Source organism: Necator americanus, chromosome III (assembly GCF_031761385.1).
Source record: "Necator americanus strain Aroian chromosome III, whole genome shotgun sequence".
In the NCBI taxonomy this organism is placed as follows: domain Eukaryota; kingdom Metazoa; phylum Nematoda; class Chromadorea; order Rhabditida; family Ancylostomatidae; genus Necator; species Necator americanus.
The window spans coordinates 6,987,986-7,006,168 of NC_087373.1; the positions used below are offsets into that span (position 1 = coordinate 6,987,986).

Consider the following 18,183-nt stretch of genomic DNA (forward strand, 5'->3'; position numbering starts at 1 on the left):
AACGATTCCGAATTGAAGTGAACGTGGAAGCGCATCCCAAGCGGATTGATTAACGCCAGAAACTTTATCCTTTACTTTCCTGTGATGGGACTAGTGTAACACGGTTCCGGTTCCGTAAACGTTAAACGGTTCCGCTACTACTACACACTGGTTCGAAACCGCTCTTCGCCAACTAAGCCTTTCATCCGGAGGTACTTGACTTATGTGGGAGGATAAAAACACTAACCTGATTAGTTAGTACCTGCAAATCACTGTATCGGTCGCATTCATGTGCACACGGAAATAAAATTTTCTGTCAAAATGGAGATAACAAATAACTTGTTCTGTTTATGTACAGTAACTCTAAACCACAAAATTGCCAACATTTGATTAGATCATTACGAAAATTCAATCTTACAACTAACCATAGCACACCAACGAGCAGGAGAGACAGCATCAGCAGTCCCTTGATTATTTGCACGTTCGCAGACGCGCGCGTTCCTAGCTGCGTCGTATGAAAATACGACCACTACGCACATTTCTCACGCTGTTTTCTGGAATAATTAGGGTCGACAGAGCGTGTGGGTATCGCTGACGCTAAGTAATACATATTCCTAATCCTGTTCCTTCTTGAAAATATCCCAAAAATGTCAACGTTTCGTAGTTAAAGGCAGTATGGTGCCCCCTAACTCCATGCATCACACCATGGTCACATTTAACTCCCATTAAGCTGCTAGTATCCTTATCTAATTACTTTCATTCGGTTAAAGATGCATATTGTTTCCTACAAAACGCTTTCATGGTTGATCATGCTGAAAATCGTTGAGTCCTGTTTCCACACAGCATCAGTTTTTGATTCTGATTACTTCTCATTCTCATGAAACCACCGATTGGTTATATTCGTTCCATGTAGGTTGCAGTTTATTGAAAAACCCCTACTTAAGCCGTTATTTAGCATTAAGATTGACCTTTCTACGATGTCAAAAAAGTTGCAATCTTCGCCGAATCTATTTCGCTGTTGGACTTTTCATCGGTGTTATTCTATCGTTTCTGCAAAATAGGGTAGGTCAATTCTGCTCAGGACATGGTGTCACTACGGATAGAGATTACTCTCCGACTATATTACATAGGATCGTATGATGTGCTGACGGGGGACGAAAAGTTTCCCGCTGCCTAGGATCGACGGCACAAATCGCCCTTTCGCGAAGCCATGATGGTGTTCGACTCGAGCACATCTTGTAGACCCAGGCCCCAGGTCCCACGACAATGTTTATGTATCTTTGTGAGCTGACATGTGTGAGGATAAGCAAGAGTAGCCCCATATTATGATTTACTTACTTCACTTAAAGGCATCACTCCACGAACCTGACGTGATGTGGATTTCAGGTGGAGTATTCGTAGACGGGATCGTAGATTATTGAGAGAAGGGTGATTCCGTTCATTTCTCCCTAATTGCCGTAGAAAATGGCCCGGAAGATACGGCTTCGAACGTTCCGGCGCGCTATTTTCCACAATGAGTGCGATTGGAGCGCGCCAGCCTTGTGCTCCCGCGCATCTTTCGGGCCGTTTTTTACGGCAGTTAGGAAGAAATGGACGGAATCAGCCTCCTCCATAATCTACGTCCCCGTATACGAATAATCCACCAGAAATCCGTACCACTCCTGATTCGTGGGGTGATGCCTTCAACTCTGCGGGCAGCCTAGAAACTAGAAATTATAGTGAACAAATCTACAAATTATAGTGTTCTGAAACTTCTCCTCTGTCGCCCAAAAACATTAATGGTGCACTTACGTACCACATCACTAAATACGATGAGAAATGATTTAATTAAGAGAACTGATAGAGGTCAGCTAAGTAGTCAGAACCCATGGAAAATGAGAAGTTGAAAACGATGCCGAAAATAAAGCAATTCAAAATCTTGTTAATTTCGAGATTTCTAGCCCAGTACTGAGGTTATTCACCATGAATTTCTAGGAAATGGTCAAACCATTACAGGAAATCATTGCTCTCATCTTCATGAAAAATCAAGGGTGGGAGAGAAGTTTGATTCCAGGAAATGGACCAAATCCGATGCTTTTGCAGGTATGTGAACGTTAGGTCTCCCGTATGAGGGGACGAAGCAGAAAATATTCCCCCAAGACTCCCGTTATTCTCCGTATTCTCATAGAAGGTCCCTAATAGATTATCAGTTTCTGGAGCACATTATCGGGGAAAACCACCCTAATCGAATCCCATTAAAAGACGATATCGACTGACTTTTTTTAAAATTTTTACTGAACTAGTGGAATTTTCGCAAAGACCTGTTAGTTACCTTAGGCGAACTAACACTACATTCTTCATTCAAATAGTTACAAATTCCATTCGGAGCATCTGAAATGAATTCACCAAGGAACATTCTCTACCAATTTCAGAACCTCTCAGAAATTAAATCCTTGCAACTCGGAGAGCATGAGGAACAAAATATTACTGTGGAGGAATTTAAGAAAGAACTTCTTTTGCATAGAAAAGAATTTGCTTTGGAAGGGAGTAGAAGGAAAAAGTGGAAAGGTAGGCTGGAAATGGAGTGAAATTTCCTTGCCATATACATTATAAAAACGCAATTTGAGCCTACACGCTCGTGATTTCTGATTATTGATTGTTTTTGTTTACAGTTTATAGGATCAAGCTGCGACTCTTCTAAAGATAACATGCATATACACATATAAGTAATGGGTTTATGAATAAATAAATAAATAAGTAAATAAATAAATAAACAAATAAAAAATAAATAAGTTTATAGACCGCTGGTACATTTCATTGTTGTTCACGATATCAGCTAGCAGCATCGATATTTATTTATTATCACCGCTGCTTTTTCGATAGATATCCGATCGATATTTCCCTTAGGTATTAAATAAAGTCTGCATAGCACAAAATCGACCATGTGGAGGTCTCTCCACAAATCCACAAGAGGTATATTTAGAAGTTTAGACGACAAATATGAACGATGCGATCAAGCTCAATTCCCTCTAACATTCCAGAAAAATGTGATGGAAAACAGTTTCAGCGATAAAATTTCCCTACAAAGCGTCTAGCAACGTGCCACATCAGCGAGCGCAGCAGTGCGCACCGCGTCTGTCAGTGAGCAGGCAATCAATAGACTGTTGACGCTGTCTCTTTCGCTCACTGGCAGACACAACTCATTTACGCTCGCAGATATGTGGCGTTACCAGGTGCCTCGTAGGAGAATTCGAACGCCCAGGACGTATCCCACGCCGATTGTCAGGAGAATTTGGAGGAGTTGAGAGTGATCACGTTTATAGTCGTCATCCGCACTCGCACAGCTAATACTACCCTTTCGTGGAGAGATCCTAGTATTGTCAATTTCGTCTTATGTTGCCTTTTATTGTAACAGTTGCAAGCGATCGGATCATTACCTTTGAGAAATCGAAGCGTCCTCGCGAAATCAATCCACTTACGATGCGACAGCGCATTTTAAGGCAATTCGCAATCGTTACGGTATCGGAGCGCGTGTTAGCCCATACAATACTTTGCCACCATAGTTTTCGTAATTAAGAGTAGAACAAGGTAGCGAGAAATCGTTAACTCCTACTGGCTTGCTACAAAACTCAAGGATCCTAAGTCTGAATGGGTCTTCTACAGATAGCAAAGAACTAGCAGCGAGGATGGAGAGGATTGTTGGCTGGAATTAATTCTGTTGGTCGGCTAATTTTGATCTACGTGATGGTGCTCAAAGTCATCACCCCACGATTCTGAGGTGGTACGGATTTCAAGTGGAGTATTCTAATAAAGGATAGTAGACTATGAAGAGGAGGGAGATTCCGTCCATTTCTTCCTAATTGCCGTAAAAAACGGTCCAGAAGATTCAGCGCCGCACAATTCTGGCACGCTCCAATCGAACTCCTTGTAAGAAATAGTGCGCCGCAACGCTCGAAGCTGTATCTTCCGGGCCGTTTTTTACGGCAATTAAGGAGAAATGGACAGAATCACCTCCTCTCCATAATCTACGATCCCGTATGCGAATACTCCACCTGAAATCCGTACCACTTCAGATTCGTGGGGTGATGCCTCCAATCAATCGCAGCAGTGAGAAATCAATCTGTCGCCTCCTTTTTAAAGCCACTGTTAAAAACGTAACACAATGGCAGCTTTTCTGGAACAGCGCCTTCAGGCGGTTCGATGCATAACACTAAGTCGAGTCTCAGTTAAAGGCAACATACCACGAATCTGGTACGGATTTCAGGTGGAGTATCCGTGTACGGGGTCGTAGGTTATGAAGACCGGGGTGGTTCCGCTCATCTCTGCCTGAATCACTGGAAGCAGCCGGCCCCTGAATGCTGTTTTGTACGAAGCATTCTATTGCTGCGCGCCACCCTTGCACACGTAGCGCCCCTTACTGCCTATCGGGACAGTCCAAATTGATTTTCAACGAATTGCAGGGCGGAGGCGGTGCAAGGGGTGGAGCGTTGCAATAGATGGCGTCTTACAAAACAGCATTCTGGAGGCTGCTGTTTGCAGTGATACAGGGAGAGATGAGCAGAACTACCCCCATCTCCATAATCTGCAACCCCGTTTACGGATACTCCACCTGACATCCACACCGCCTCAGATTCGTGGTATGCTGCCTTTAAGAGAGTTCGGTCCTACGCAGCCAAATTTGAAACTAGCACTGCATTTTCCGACCGAAAAATCAACCAATCGTTCTAGATATGTCGAGAATGAGGAGAGCACTTCAGAGGAAAATAAGAATATTCTGTTGGATTCTAACAGGGAAGCAAAATCATGAGAAAAGAGCACAACATATAAAGGCAACCTGGGTTAAAAGATGCAACAAGTAGGTTTATACAAAGGAATTCTTTGAATATTTCGCATACGGATCCTAGAACAAAATCGATCAAAGTATGGTTCTTGGGATTTCAGATACTTGTTTATGTCATCACAAGAAGATGATTCACTTCCGGCACACAATTTGAATGTTTCGGAGGGTCGAGAATTTTTGTGGTTGAAAACAAGGGAAGCGTTCAAGTATATCTACGATCACTACCTGGTGAGCTGTAAAGAATACGTAAAGACGACGAATGATAAAGTGCTGGACATTGTTCAAACCGGAATGGTCGACTTGCAATGAGCCTCAGCATGACAAGATGTTGTATTGGTTTTTTTTATTAGCTGTACACAAATCTGCTAAAGGCAGTGTGTTACTATGCGGATAGCTGACTATGCAGGACTCTGTGGGCAGATAAAAAGTTCGGGGTGTAAACTACGAATATGAGCGTAACAACGTTCAATTCCCATTAATTGTACTGAAAAACGGCGTGGAAAACGTTTTCTTTTCCAAGATGAGTTAGGATGCGTCACCCTTGCACACGCCCTGGTTCCCTCGGCGCCCTGTCCATTGATTTCACTTGACTAAACTGTTCAGGAGGCTGGAGGAGGCTGGAGGCTTCACTGACTTTTGACCTCACACTCGTGGATTCGACGCGCGCAGTGCGTTTTCTCATAGAGAATTAAGTGATATCACGCTTATATTCGTAATCTACGAGGCGAATTCTATATGTGCCCACAGAGATCGCAACACCATCAATTTCGTGGTATGCTGCCTTTAATTGGCCTTGCCTGATTTAATTGGCAGACATTTTGGTAACTCGCTCACTCCATTGCAGACCGTCGGTTTCAATAAGGAGTTCTTCTGGGGCCAATTTTGGCATTAGAATCACAAACAATGACTTGGAGAAAACGTAATCTTCTCCCCAAAACTTCTCTCGATCCGTATAAAACGCTTCAACTTCGTGTTTATCGTAACTTGATATTGGAGCGTAAACCATAAAAACAGTCCAAGCTGACGTTGATCCGCGTCTTCTCACCAGTGGTCCGATTTGGATCGTGAATAGTTCCAAGAAATCGATAACCATAATAGTTGACGAGGACACCAACTCTATTAACTTCTCCACTGTTACATCTCCTTAAGAACAGCTCTTCTCCAGTGTCATAATGGAGGTTGGGTGGGTGACGTCACCAGGGAAAATGTAGGTTGGAGGGAGTGGGAAGCACTCAGTGGCGTCCTTATCTCTGTACTTTCTATCTAACGTTTTTCCCTAAATAACTTTAGCTTACATGTCATAGATCCTCTAAGACTAATGCTTAAGTCTTCGGACGCCAACTTACTTAGTTATTAGAAAGTTATCAGAAATAAGGGTGCACCTAAGTGGCTCCCCACCAACTGCATTTATCGTGTGTCGTTTCCCCTCGGCCATCTCGGCGTCGTGCCTAGCCTTCCTTGCCTGCATCATCAGATCTTCAATGGGAGTTTCAATGCAAGCGTACGTGCGTTACAAGTACAGATCGTCATCTCAATCCTTTTCTGTTTCGGTAGCCTAGATGACTCTTGCAACCACCTCCTTTCTGGCGCTGCCGTTCCCGGGGATCCTCTAGAATAAGGATACCCTCTCTTAATACTAGCAAAGAAGCTAAAGTAGGATGTATACAAAAGAATGTGAAAAATGTTGCCGAACAGAAGTCCCACGAAGAAACTAATTCCATTGTTAATAGGTATTATAGCTAAACTTAGTGCTGCATTTCAGCATGACTATGACTGGTTCCTTAAAGCCGATGACGATACATATGTTATTGTTGAGAATTTGAGGTGAGCACAGTGTTGTTAAGCTTTATCAGAAAAGAAGTAAACTTCTGCTATGATCAGAATCGGACCATCTTCACGAATACGTAGTTATGAAGGAGGCACAAAACAACTATAGTCGACTTAAAACAACCTCAATTGCGGTGCAATTGCGTTAGCGGTTGTGCTTGAAGTGACGTGGTGGAGCAAGAGGTCGAAAGCACCATCGAAGGCGAGGAACGAGGAACTTTTACATATCTCTGCAGTTCCATTGCAGAAAGCGAGGGTCCCGCCTTGATCGCAACCGCTAGCTCCACCGCAGCGTAACTTCGAGCGTAGCCGATTTCGCAATTGAACCGTGCTTCAGCTCGTTTTGACTCGACTGCAGTGCTACACTACGCCGTTATTGTTCGCTGACGATCAATAACGTCGATAGCGACTTCAATTTCGACAAGTATTGATCGCGAGTGTAGTGTAATCGTGACAATCGACCGGCTCACAATCAATACTCAAGAAAATCACCATCGACAATAACGGCAAATCTTATTTCCATCTTGGATGAAAAAAAATAAGGAATAGATGGGAATTCGACTAAATTGAGGTATCTGCTGCTTCCATTCTCACCAGATGAACCATTACATTTCGGCCACAAATTCAACTTAGACAAAGCCAGGAAGACAGGATATCACAGTGGAGGTGCAGGATATGTGCTTAGTCGTGAAGCGCTTCGAAGGTTAGTGATTTGTGAATCTTATGAACGACCGACAGCTTGGTCTCGGGAAAATTTCGGTTCCTTTGGTTGTCACGTGACGACCAATACCGTCACATGACGTTAATCGATAGTGAGGGCTATCGATTGACGTGACAGCTGAACTGAATTGCTGTAGAAGTGAATTGATCGCAATGTGACAATCAATGGAACGGAAATTTAATGGCGACTGTTAGACATTTAAAACTTTTCTAATTTTTTTTTTAGATTCGGCCGAGCATTTAATAAGGAAAAGACTTGTGGAACAAAAGGAAAAACAGTAGAAGATCTCGAAATGGGTAAATGCCTAGAAACTATTGGAGTACGAATAGGAGATTCTCGTGATCAGGAAGGATTTAATCGGTTTGTATTATGTGTGAAGATAATATTTCATTCAGAGATCATTTCGAAAACATCGTCAACTCTTGTCCTATGCCTGTTGTTTTTCAGATTCAATCCATTAAATCCAGATTCGATGACAAGTGGAGCGTATCCGAAATGGATCCATACGAAGTCATATTACACTATTTCACCATCAAGATGGTGTTGTTCTCGTGAGTTTTTAAAGCCTTCCAAACTGCAAATGCTACGCACTAAAGAAATATGTGAATTAAAAACTTGCCTAAAATTTCAATAGTGATCTTTCATCGATACTAAGTTTTTTGGATAAGTTTTGGGACCTGAGAAAATAAAAAAAAAGTTACAAAATTTTACAGGTTTACTGTCACGATAGGTCTTTAATCTTAACCATTACTAATCCTATAAGTGTTCTCCTAACATTTTTCCAATTTATTAAAATCTATTTATTTTTTGTTTTATTTATCGAAATTTCAATGTGGTACAGTTCTGAACGCAATAATCTTTTATATTTTTTTAATATTTTATGTCACTTGGATTTATACTGTCAGGCACAGAGAGGTCCCATAGTCGGGTCAAAACGACATGACGTGCGTTGCATGCGCGTAAGCGGTTGCGCTTGAAGCGGCGCGGTGGAGATGGCGGCTGGAATCGATGTGGGACCATCGCGAACTGCAGCGATGGTCCCACATCGTTTCAGCGCTTGCAAGGGTCCCGCCGAGTCCTCCCGCCACCCCTCGATCCTAACCACTACGCTCCATCGCACCGCTTCCAACGCAGCCACTTACGCTACTATACCGACGTTAATTTCGCTTGACCATATTACATCCATTCCATATAAACTGAAAATGAAAAAAATCTGATTCGAAATAAACGGCATATTTTTTTTCCAAAAACCGGTGGTTGAATTTGAGGCTTAAAATAAAATCTGTGCCCTTCTTTTCCAAGAAAAACTCCAGGAAACTTTCAAGAAATTTTTGAAAATCTCAGTCTTGCGACCGCATGAAATCGACGATAAATCAATGTGTTTTCAGTGATAGCTAGTCAACATATTACTATACGAATAAAATTTTATGAATAAATCACCGTTTTCAAGTGAACGTTCTTATAATTCTACTACAAACTCGTAAATCGTTATTTTTTTAACAGCTTATACGGTATCGTTCCACTATCTCAGACCTGCTCTCCTGTACATGATGGAATATCTAGTCTATCGTGTAAAAGTATTTGGAGTTCAGCAAAAATTTAGGTGGGTTGAACTTTTTTTTCGTTGATAATATTGAAAGAACAACAACGATTCTTTTTTTGTTCAAAGGCATCACTCCACGAATCTGAGGTGGTACAGATTTCAGGTGGAGTATTCGTATGCGGGAGTATATCGTATACGGCTCCGATGCGACGCCGCACAGGGCTGGCGCGCTCCAATCGAACTCCTTGTAGAAAATAGTGCGCCAGAACGCTCGAAGATGTATCTTCCGGACCGTTTTTTAGAAAGAAATGGACGGAATCACCCGGCTCTTTTTAATCTACGATCCCGTATACGAATACTACACCTGGAATCCGTTCCACCTCAGATTCGTGGGGTGATTTTCGTGGGATGATTAACTCTTAATCGACTGTAGCCGATAAGTTCATAAGGGTTTACCACAAACAAATCTATCTTGACTGAGTACTTGAATTGAAAAGGGTTCAACAGAGATGTAAATTTGCACTTTGAAGTTCGGTAAATTTTAATAGTTACTAAAAAAAAACCAGTGAACCTCTCCGCTAACCATTTCAACTGGTTGGATGCTTGCATAACCGTGTAAGTTCGACTTAAAGGGAGCATTCCATTAATCTGACACGGTGAGGGATTCTAGGGCCAAAGCTAGAAATGGAGTTGTAGGGATCCGGGATGATTCCGCTTATCTCTTTCTAATCATTGTAATAAATGGCGTGTAATATGCTGTTTTTTTGCGACGATTCCAGTTGCAACGCACCATTTTGCACGCGCCGCAGCCACGTGCGAGCGGTCGAAAGTCAGTGGCGCCTTCTCACCAACCTATTCAAGCGAGACAAATGAATAGGCTGCTAAGGGACCGGAACGTGTACAGAACGGGAACTGTTCCTAATGTATCTCGTAAGAAATGAAGCGGTTCCCACGCCATTTTTCACGACGATTAAGGAGGGATGAGCGGAGCTACCCCGGATCCCGCAATATACAACCCCATCTCTAGGTTTTCCCCTCGGATTTCCTCACCACCATTCGTGGTATGCTGCAAGATCGCTGTAATGTCTTTGATCCCTACGCCCCACACTGTAGCTTAAAGGCATCACTCCACGAATCTGGCGTGGTCTGGATTTTCGTTGGAATATACCTATATCGGATAGTAGATTATAAATACAGGGGTGGTTCCGCTCATCTCTCCCCCTCCATCATTGTAAACAGACGGTTCCGGAACGCTCTTCCTCTATTGCAGCGCGCCACCCTTGCCCCCCCGCCCCCACCTGTGATTCGTCGAATGAAATGAAATGCTCGTCGAGGCAACCGAATGGATCTTCGACGAATCGCAGGCGGGGCGCAAGGGTAGCGTATTGTAATAGAGGGCGTCGTAAGGAATCTCATTTCGAAGCCATCTGTTTACAGTAATGCAAGGAGAGATGAGCGGAACCACCCCCATATTCATGGCCTACGATATAGGTATACTCCAACGAAAATCCATACCACGCCAGTTTCGTAGGGTGATGGCTTTAATTCGCGGTCGGTCAGTTAGCTCAGCCTACAAGAGGGATTACTATGAGCCATAATCTAACTACCATGCCGATCAATACTTACAAGCGTACCATTTCAACACAGTTTTTACGACTATGATGCATTCCAAACAGGCTACAGGCTGATAAAGTGTAAGAAATAAAAATAAGAATAAAAATAAAGATGTATATGGACACTATTGTTTTTCTTGACTGTATTTCACTTATTTATCTTTGATTTTATCTATCACTGTTCCAGGTTAAATAAAAATGAATCGATTTTAAAAGCTGCTTACGAGTCCGCAATAAAAGCAAAGGGTCCCGACCAAGGCTAGACACATGAAACGTTCCTCTTTTTGCTATTTTTTGAACATTAAGTCGAAACTTTGACTTTTCAATAGAATAAAAATTTCCCCTTTTTTTCTCTTCGCTCACACTATATAAATTGTTGTTTGTCTATAAAAATTGAGAAGAATTCCTCTGGATATGAAACACTTGGTGTTGTTTTCATTTCGAGGATAATGGGTAACAGCGTTGATCTATCCCTGTAGGATGCACCTAATGGTTCGTCATCAATTTTTAATTAATATTAAAGTAGTGATTTCAAATCAATGGATAGATAAGTGAATAACATGACATCTACAAGGTCCTAACTAGGTAGAAATCACACGTTTTTCTCGGATACTTCCAGACTTTATTTTGTTTATTCATCGAGTATCAATGTTTTGTTACAGAAGGTCAGTTGTGTCAAAGCTGGCCAAAGTGTTTTAATATGTGCAATCAGCTTTGAACGATGCCCAATAAGTCCTTTTCTTTGAATGGTACGATAGCATTGTATTAGATTTGGATCAACATCTTCACTGAAATTTACCACGTTCACTTATCTGCTCTTATAAGGAAAAAAAAATAAAAATAGCGCAAAAAAAAAGAAAAATAGCAGAAGAAAACCCCGTACCCTTCTTGTTTGTGATCGATCAATCGATCGGGAATTGTTAGCGATTTCAGATTCTGTGTATAGTATGATAGTGATTCGAGATCGGCGCAACTTACTGTACAATGAGCAAATGAGATACATGTAACTTCAGAGAATACCATGTTTGGATCAAGGTGATTTTTCTGGAAAAAGAAAAAGATTAATGGAAGGTCTATCGAGGAGGAATCAACCAGTTCAACAAAACTCACAATCAAAATGCTTTCCATCATTTCGTGGTGAAAACGTCGAACTCCACTAAAATCAGCCTCTAACAGACGATTCTTCGGTAACATGCTAAGATATTTTCCAAGCTGAAATCAGAGGATTTGATTTAATTTAATAAACTGCAGTCAGAATCTGTGTAAAAAATGCGAACGCGATCCCGAGTATGAACAGTTGGTTGTGGATCTGCCCTAAGTATGGTCGCTAAGTGTGATCGCTCAGATGAGGTGAAGCGGCCAGGGTACGGCGTCGGAGTCATAGGTGGAAATGATCTGCTACACGTTTGTGTTCGATGAGCACTTCGAGCACAGCTGGGGATTCTTATGGTTGTTACGCTGCCGTGTGGTGACACATTCGTTTCTTTCTTACCGTATCACGAAATTGACGTAGTACGAAAACCTGTTGGGGAACACAGAGTTCAGGGTGTAGATCACGAATGTGAACATGGTCCCATTCGATTCCCCCTAATTGTCCTGTAGGACGTAGAAAAATACGTTTGTTTCTACGAGGCACGTGAAAACACGTAAAAACACACACCCTTGCGCCCGCCCCGCATCCACGAGCGAGCGGTCGAAGATCAATGCAGTCTTCTCACTATCCTATCGAAGTAAAATCAATAAACAGGATGCTGGAGGAATGCAGTGTGTACAAAAAGGCGTGCCTCGTATTGGACGATCGTCTTGATGGTTTCTGACCTCGGCTGGTCAGAAACCATCAAGGTGATCATCCAATACATTCTGATCCAGTTTGAGGGCTTCACGTTCATCCTACTCAATATCTCACCGCTTCTGATCACACGAGCGCCATAGGTGCGATAGGGAAGAGCTGGACCCTCCTAGGTCAAGGAGGGTTGGCTCATAGGGTGCAGCTCAAATGTATCACCCCACGGATCTGAGGTGGTACGGATTTCAGGTGGAGTATTCGTATACGGGATCGTAGATTAAGGAGAGGGGGGTGATTCCGTCCATTTCTTCTTAATTGCCGTAAAAAAATGGCCCGGAAAATACGGATAAGGTTCACCCACGACTAATTGGGAATAAGAATGCTGCTGGTTGTATGACATCTTCCTTGTTACTACGATTCTTTTGCCCTGCTTTTTATTCCCTGAAAAAAAGGAAATTCCTTTATTAATGTACAAACCTCATGCCGAATATGGAATAAACTTTCAAACTGTGATTTTTTTGTGTCAATATGTGGAAAAAGTTGATGGAGCTCTTCTACACCTGTTTTAAGTGATCTCTGAAGTTGCCAGTAACCATCTACTATCTGAATCGATTACGGATAATTCAATGAAATCCCTTCAAAAATCACATAGAGTACGGTAATGGGACCTCTTTTGTTTGTCGTGAGCAGCGTCTAAATGTAGCCATTTCCGAAAGTGATAGTTTCGATACAATTTTCTCTATAACGTGCAGTGGTAAATCAAATAGTGGTAATCCTTGTTCGGATTTTTTGCTTCTTTTAAAATTACACATTATTGTGTCATTTTTCTGAAAATATTACATACGAATAAAATGAGAATGATGAAGAAAAAAAATGTTTTTTCTACTCTCTCACCTCTACATTCAGTTCTCTTTTACGTGATATTCGTTCTACTTGTCGAAATGCTCTATCAACATTTTCCGTTCCATTCTTATTTCCGGAGGGCCTTCCCCTGAAATATTTGCTTCCGGTATGTACGGAATTCAGAGAGAAATGCTCACATCGGAGGACCGAACGAGTACAGCGAGTAGGTGGCACTGAGCCTTACTGTGTAAATCTACAAAATTATAAAATGATAAATGATCTCTGCAAATCACATCCACAGTAAGGATACATGGACAAGAAGTTTATTCTATCTTTCCTTAGCATGGACTGGTCTTACGATTGAAAAATCCATGAACTCGGATAAATTCTCTTGAATGACCGTAGAAATCGGGTCAGTGCTGACTGAAAAACGCAGTTCGGTTGCTTACAAGGAAAACAGCATGCGACTTGCAGCAAACCGTGTCTCAGTGAGCTCATGGTAGCGGAGGTCACCGTCTCTCAAGGTGATGAAGGAGTGAAGGGATTTCCTAGAAGGATAGGATAAAGGATTAAAAGTGCCTGGTCTTGTTTAAAGGCATCACTCCACGAATCTGGGGTGGTACGGATATCAGGTGGGCAATGCCTATAAGGGATCGTAGATAATGAACAGGAGGGTGATTCCGTCTATTTCTTCTTGATTGCCGTAGAAAACGGCTCGAAAGATGCAGCTTCGAGCGATCCGGCGCGCCATTTTCTACGAGTTGGAGCGCGCCAGCCTTGTGCACGCGTCGCATCTTCCGGGCAGTTTTTTTTTTTTACGGCAATTAGGAAGAAATGGACGGAATCACCCTCCTGTCCATCATCTTCGGCCCCGTATAGGCATTGCCCACCTGAAATCTGTACCACTCCAGATTCGTGAGGTGATGCCTTTAATCCGTTTGGGTGTGCCGCCACGTTCACTTCAATTCAGAATCGCTTGAGGTTTCCGAATGTGTAACTGGTCAATACAGTGACTTGCGGGGTCGACCCGATGCATTAAGTCAGTGTTTTCATCCTCCAAGACAAGTCTGGCATCAATTTATCGACTCCGAGGGGATGACGGGCTTCGCTGCCACTATGGCGGATTCGAACCTTCGACCGATCGTGAAGTCATAGCCGAATGTCTTGCCGACTGCGCTACACTCGCCCACTCGAGTATCTATAAGTGCGTCCGAGTAGGTTTCTACACTGCCGAGAATGAGTAGAAGCTATCCGCTTCACGCATTTTCATTTCATTACTCGGATTGTTGAAAAGAGTTGGATCATCGGGTAAACTAACAAATGCAGTCCTACTCTACTCTTACCTGGCTTGTAAAAGATTTTCGCGTTTCCCTTCTTCCTACTGCGTCGACGCTGGGAAAGGGCGGCTTCTAATCTCGCTGTTTGTTAGGATCCTTTCCTGGACAGATTACCCTAATATATCCCAATTTCAGAAGCGTAAAAATCCGACCCTCTTTCAATTTGGCAGAATTATTGCAACTTGTCAATTATTCTAGCTTTATTTTTAATTAGAGAAACCCTCTCTTGAATGCTCACCTCTCCGCCGTATAAGGTAGGCTTACTTTCCTCCAAAAAAAAGTGCTGTTAGAACTTCATATCACTTAGTTGACACCAATAATGAAATGATCTGACCTCACTGGCAGACCGAAGCTTGAATCATAGCCGTCTGAATTCTGAATCTGGAGCACATCCGGAAAACTATACCACAGACAGTCGAAAAAAGGGTTGATATCATCGAAGTCCAGCGGATCTAGTTCCACCACCTAACTAAAAACCATGAGTGTCGCCTCTATCGACAACGTCAAGACGTCAACAACGCATTTAATTCGGATTTGGAACAACTTTTAACTAAAACGAACTACTAATACTAACCATGAACAAATCTTTATAAAAAAAAAAACTGATAAACATAAACATGTATATTCCAAAGCACTTGGCACTTTTGTAATCGAAAATGTTCTACAATTGTTCAGCAAAACTACTAGAAAACATCCAAATCTCGTCAACAAATCGGCTGATAACACGAAAAATTTAATGGTGCATTTAAAATGGCAACAGGTGTTACAAAATACGTGTTTCTTCCCATAATCCGTAAGTGTCAAAGTGCAATGGAATGAGTCGTTATCGCTATACAACAACACAACTTAAACTACTAACTTTAATACTCTGGATCAAAGCAAAACTACCCATTGAGAAAGATAACCGGAGACAAATACAGACTGAGAGTATGGTCAACAGCAGAAGAAATCAGTTTACGAGACATCAGATTAAGAAAGGTCATTTAGTCGAGGTCAGGTTCAGGAGCTTTAGGTGGTGCTGAGGAGGCGGAACCACCACCACCGCATCCTGAATCTCCACATTTCGGACCCATATGACATCCACCGGGTGCCGCTCCACCGCCAAACATTCCACCCATTCCAGGCGCCTTGATGTCTGCAGAGAAAGATTTGAAGGAAATTCAAAACGTAAAGGAAAAAATGTCTCGCAAAAAAAAAATTAAATAGCACGAATTCTTATTTTCAACGCCACAACCGTCCCCTCCTATGTTCAAAGAGGAATAACAACAGACTTGAGGTGATGTCATAGTTTTCGAGAGGTTCGCGCAAATTGTTGACCTAAGGGTACTGTCAATTTCGAGACAAAAAAGTGTTCTATGTTATTTTTGACAGCTATCTGCGGATAGGATTTCGCAGACTGCCTTCACGGCACTAGTTTAGTTGGGAAGCCAGAGAGAACGGCCTTAACGTTAAATTTAAGTGTTGGCCTAAATCCAAGAAGCACTACTCTCAAATATCTTGCATGAATTTAGCTAAGACCATGGCTAAAAATACTAAGGTTTAGGCCTCAAGAAGTGAGCTTGGGTTAAAGCACCGCCTACATATAACGTGATAAGGGTAAGACGATGGTAAGGCGAAAAAACAGCCATTTTGATATTCGTAATAAAATAGATGGTGTTTTTAAGGTCAAGACACAACATCATTTTGAACCTTTCCTCTTCCTTTTAGCCGAACAACCTAATGTAAATACTCGAAACTATTGAAGAAGTACTTAAATTTTTGAAGTGATGCAAAAATGAGACTGGAATTTTTCATTGTGGAGCACCATAGAGTGCAGAACACTGACAAAATCGTTTCTGGTAAAACTTATCCCATAAACAGTAAGCAACAACCCAAAAACAAACAAGGGGGGCTCCATTTGGCCTATCAGCAATTTTTTTATCCTAGTTAGAACCATGGAAAACAAGAATTTCGAAACGAAAGGATAAACGAAAAATGACGCTTAACGTTGAAAATTTCAAATATTTCTGTCCACCTTTTCAGAGAACTCAATGAAAAAAAAAACTCCATATGAAGCTATAAAATTCTCAAACCTTTCATTTTAGCAATAAGTTTCATCACTTTCGGGTTGCCCATATGTTTCATCAGGTTTGATGGATTGTTCATGATATCCAAGAAGGCGGACATGACCTAAAAATACGGTGAACGAAATTGAAATCTAAGAAAACAATATACTATAGCGATAATTAACACCAAATATATAACCAAACTGAACCTCAGGATCCTTAATTGCTTCTGCAACTTCTGGATCATTGAGTACTGAACCCAGACCTCCGGTTGGGTCTCCACCACCCATTCCTCCGAAATCTTCATCGGCAAACTAAAACTAACTAGTTCAAATTGTCTACTACTAGGAACTGGTGTTGGAACTGCGAAGGAATTAAAAAATTAATTACATCCGAGAATTTAAACAGTTAAAGGATTAAATTAAAAAAAACCTTAGCGGCTTCCTCCTGTGCTTTGCGGTTCGCCTCTTGCGCCTTGCGAACACGTTCGCGGCGCTCCCTCAATTCACGTTCCTCTACTTGTCGAGCTACCGCGCGATTGTATTCCTGGATCTTCTTCGCCTGCAAAAAACAATCGCATGATCGATCGCAATCACTCACAATAGCACTAACATCCTTGTCAATGAGTGGACATATTGACTAGTGCGGCTGTCTCTTAGAGGCTGTAGAAGAACAAACTCAGGAAGTCACAAGTTCTGTGTGCTCACCTCAAGTGCAACATACAATGGATATAAACGATGAGGAGGAAGCAAGCAACTGTTCAGTGAACTTGAAGATAACGTGATAGGTACAAAAAATGGATGAGCTGTCCTTTCAATTTTAGGATCAGCAGATAAGCAAAACGCACTTCCCGAACGTGAATCACAAGAGTTCAGTGAAAGGACTTCACATATAACATTCAATTCTGGGATTTGATCACCGTATCCAGAATATAGAAGAAAATCACCGATTACGGATTGAGGAGAACCTCAAGTTGTCTTTTTAAACAAGACAATCCGAAGAATATAAAACAATCATGATATGCCAAGCGAAAAAAAACAACCCAAGCCCTCTAAAAGACTCTAACTTCAGCTCAACTACGGTATGGTAGTCTCAAATATGGATGATACATATAGGGAGATGATTTATGGATTTTGTTCTAGCCACTCCACTGGCTCACCAATGTCATCATTATAAAACTATGTGCAAATGTTTTCCGCAGCATTTTATGTGTTAACCACTTGACGGCATCACCTATCCGATGGTTAACTTCGGGTAAACATTTCAGATACACATAAAACCGTTTTTTTTTTCTTCGAAAGAGTTAGCTGAGAAGAAATGAAGTTATTCTTGAAGGATTGAATGAAGGAAAGGCAGCTGTACGAAGCTGCATCCACAGTGATTGCTGTTACACTACCTAGGCGCGGAAAGTATACTAGGCGAACAGCCACCGGAAAAAAAGGAGCGCTAGTTGGAAGTTATTTGGGCGAACATATGTGAAGAAAACTTTGAGTTATGGCGACAACTGACCGACATTCAGTTGATTGCCTAAAATTCTGCTTTGTCACAGAATATAAAAACTATAACTAAATCCTTATACCAGTACAACTAATCAATAAAACAATAGACGTAGAAAACCATCGTAAAAAAAGACTTCATCCATTTTAAAGTGGAATTTTGAAGTCTACTTT

General features: G+C 41.8%; 3 protein-coding genes across 5 annotated transcripts; 1 reads left to right on the forward strand and 2 right to left on the reverse strand.

Moving 5' to 3' along the window:
* Positions 1-856: 856 nt before the first annotated feature.
* Positions 857-10,765, forward strand: RB195_008812 (uncharacterized protein; the record flags this gene model as incomplete). 2 transcript variants are annotated; one of them, XM_064195503.1, is made up of 10 exons in its annotated part: positions 1,957-2,061; positions 2,391-2,526; positions 4,687-4,813; positions 4,900-5,026; positions 6,561-6,622; positions 7,197-7,328; positions 7,572-7,706; positions 7,794-7,897; positions 8,850-8,949; positions 10,690-10,765. In XM_064195503.1, the coding sequence occupies 10 exons, from the start codon at positions 1,957-1,959 to the stop codon at positions 10,763-10,765; spliced, it is 1,104 nt and encodes a 367-aa protein (XP_064046649.1). The 2 variants fall into 2 exon arrangements, with proteins under 2 accessions (XP_064046648.1, XP_064046649.1); XM_064195504.1 differs by lacking the exons at positions 1,957-2,061; positions 4,900-5,026; positions 6,561-6,622; ... (1 more) ...; positions 7,572-7,706; positions 10,690-10,765 and adding exons at positions 857-888; positions 942-1,041 and having other exon boundaries at positions 8,878-8,897.
* A 368-nt stretch (positions 10,766-11,133) lies between these two features.
* RB195_008813 (uncharacterized protein) lies at positions 11,134-15,360 on the reverse strand (the record flags this gene model as incomplete). Of its 2 annotated transcripts, none has more annotated exons than XM_064195505.1 (8): positions 11,134-11,290; positions 11,386-11,546; positions 11,613-11,714; positions 12,766-12,891; positions 12,957-13,115; positions 13,183-13,279; positions 13,329-13,384; positions 15,328-15,360. In XM_064195505.1, the coding sequence occupies 8 exons, from the start codon at positions 15,358-15,360 to the stop codon at positions 11,134-11,136; spliced, it is 891 nt and encodes a 296-aa protein (XP_064046650.1). The 2 variants fall into 2 exon arrangements, with proteins under 2 accessions (XP_064046650.1, XP_064046651.1); XM_064195506.1 differs by lacking the exon at positions 15,328-15,360 and adding an exon at positions 14,816-14,830.
* A 91-nt stretch (positions 15,361-15,451) lies between these two features.
* On the reverse strand, positions 15,452-17,684 carry RB195_008814 (uncharacterized protein; the record flags this gene model as incomplete). Its single annotated transcript, XM_064195507.1, has 5 exons — positions 15,452-15,603; positions 16,541-16,637; positions 16,723-16,827; positions 16,946-17,074; positions 17,673-17,684. 5 exons carry the CDS (start codon positions 17,682-17,684, stop codon positions 15,452-15,454), a joined length of 495 nt encoding a protein of 164 aa, XP_064046652.1.
* Positions 17,685-18,183: the final 499 nt, after the last annotated feature.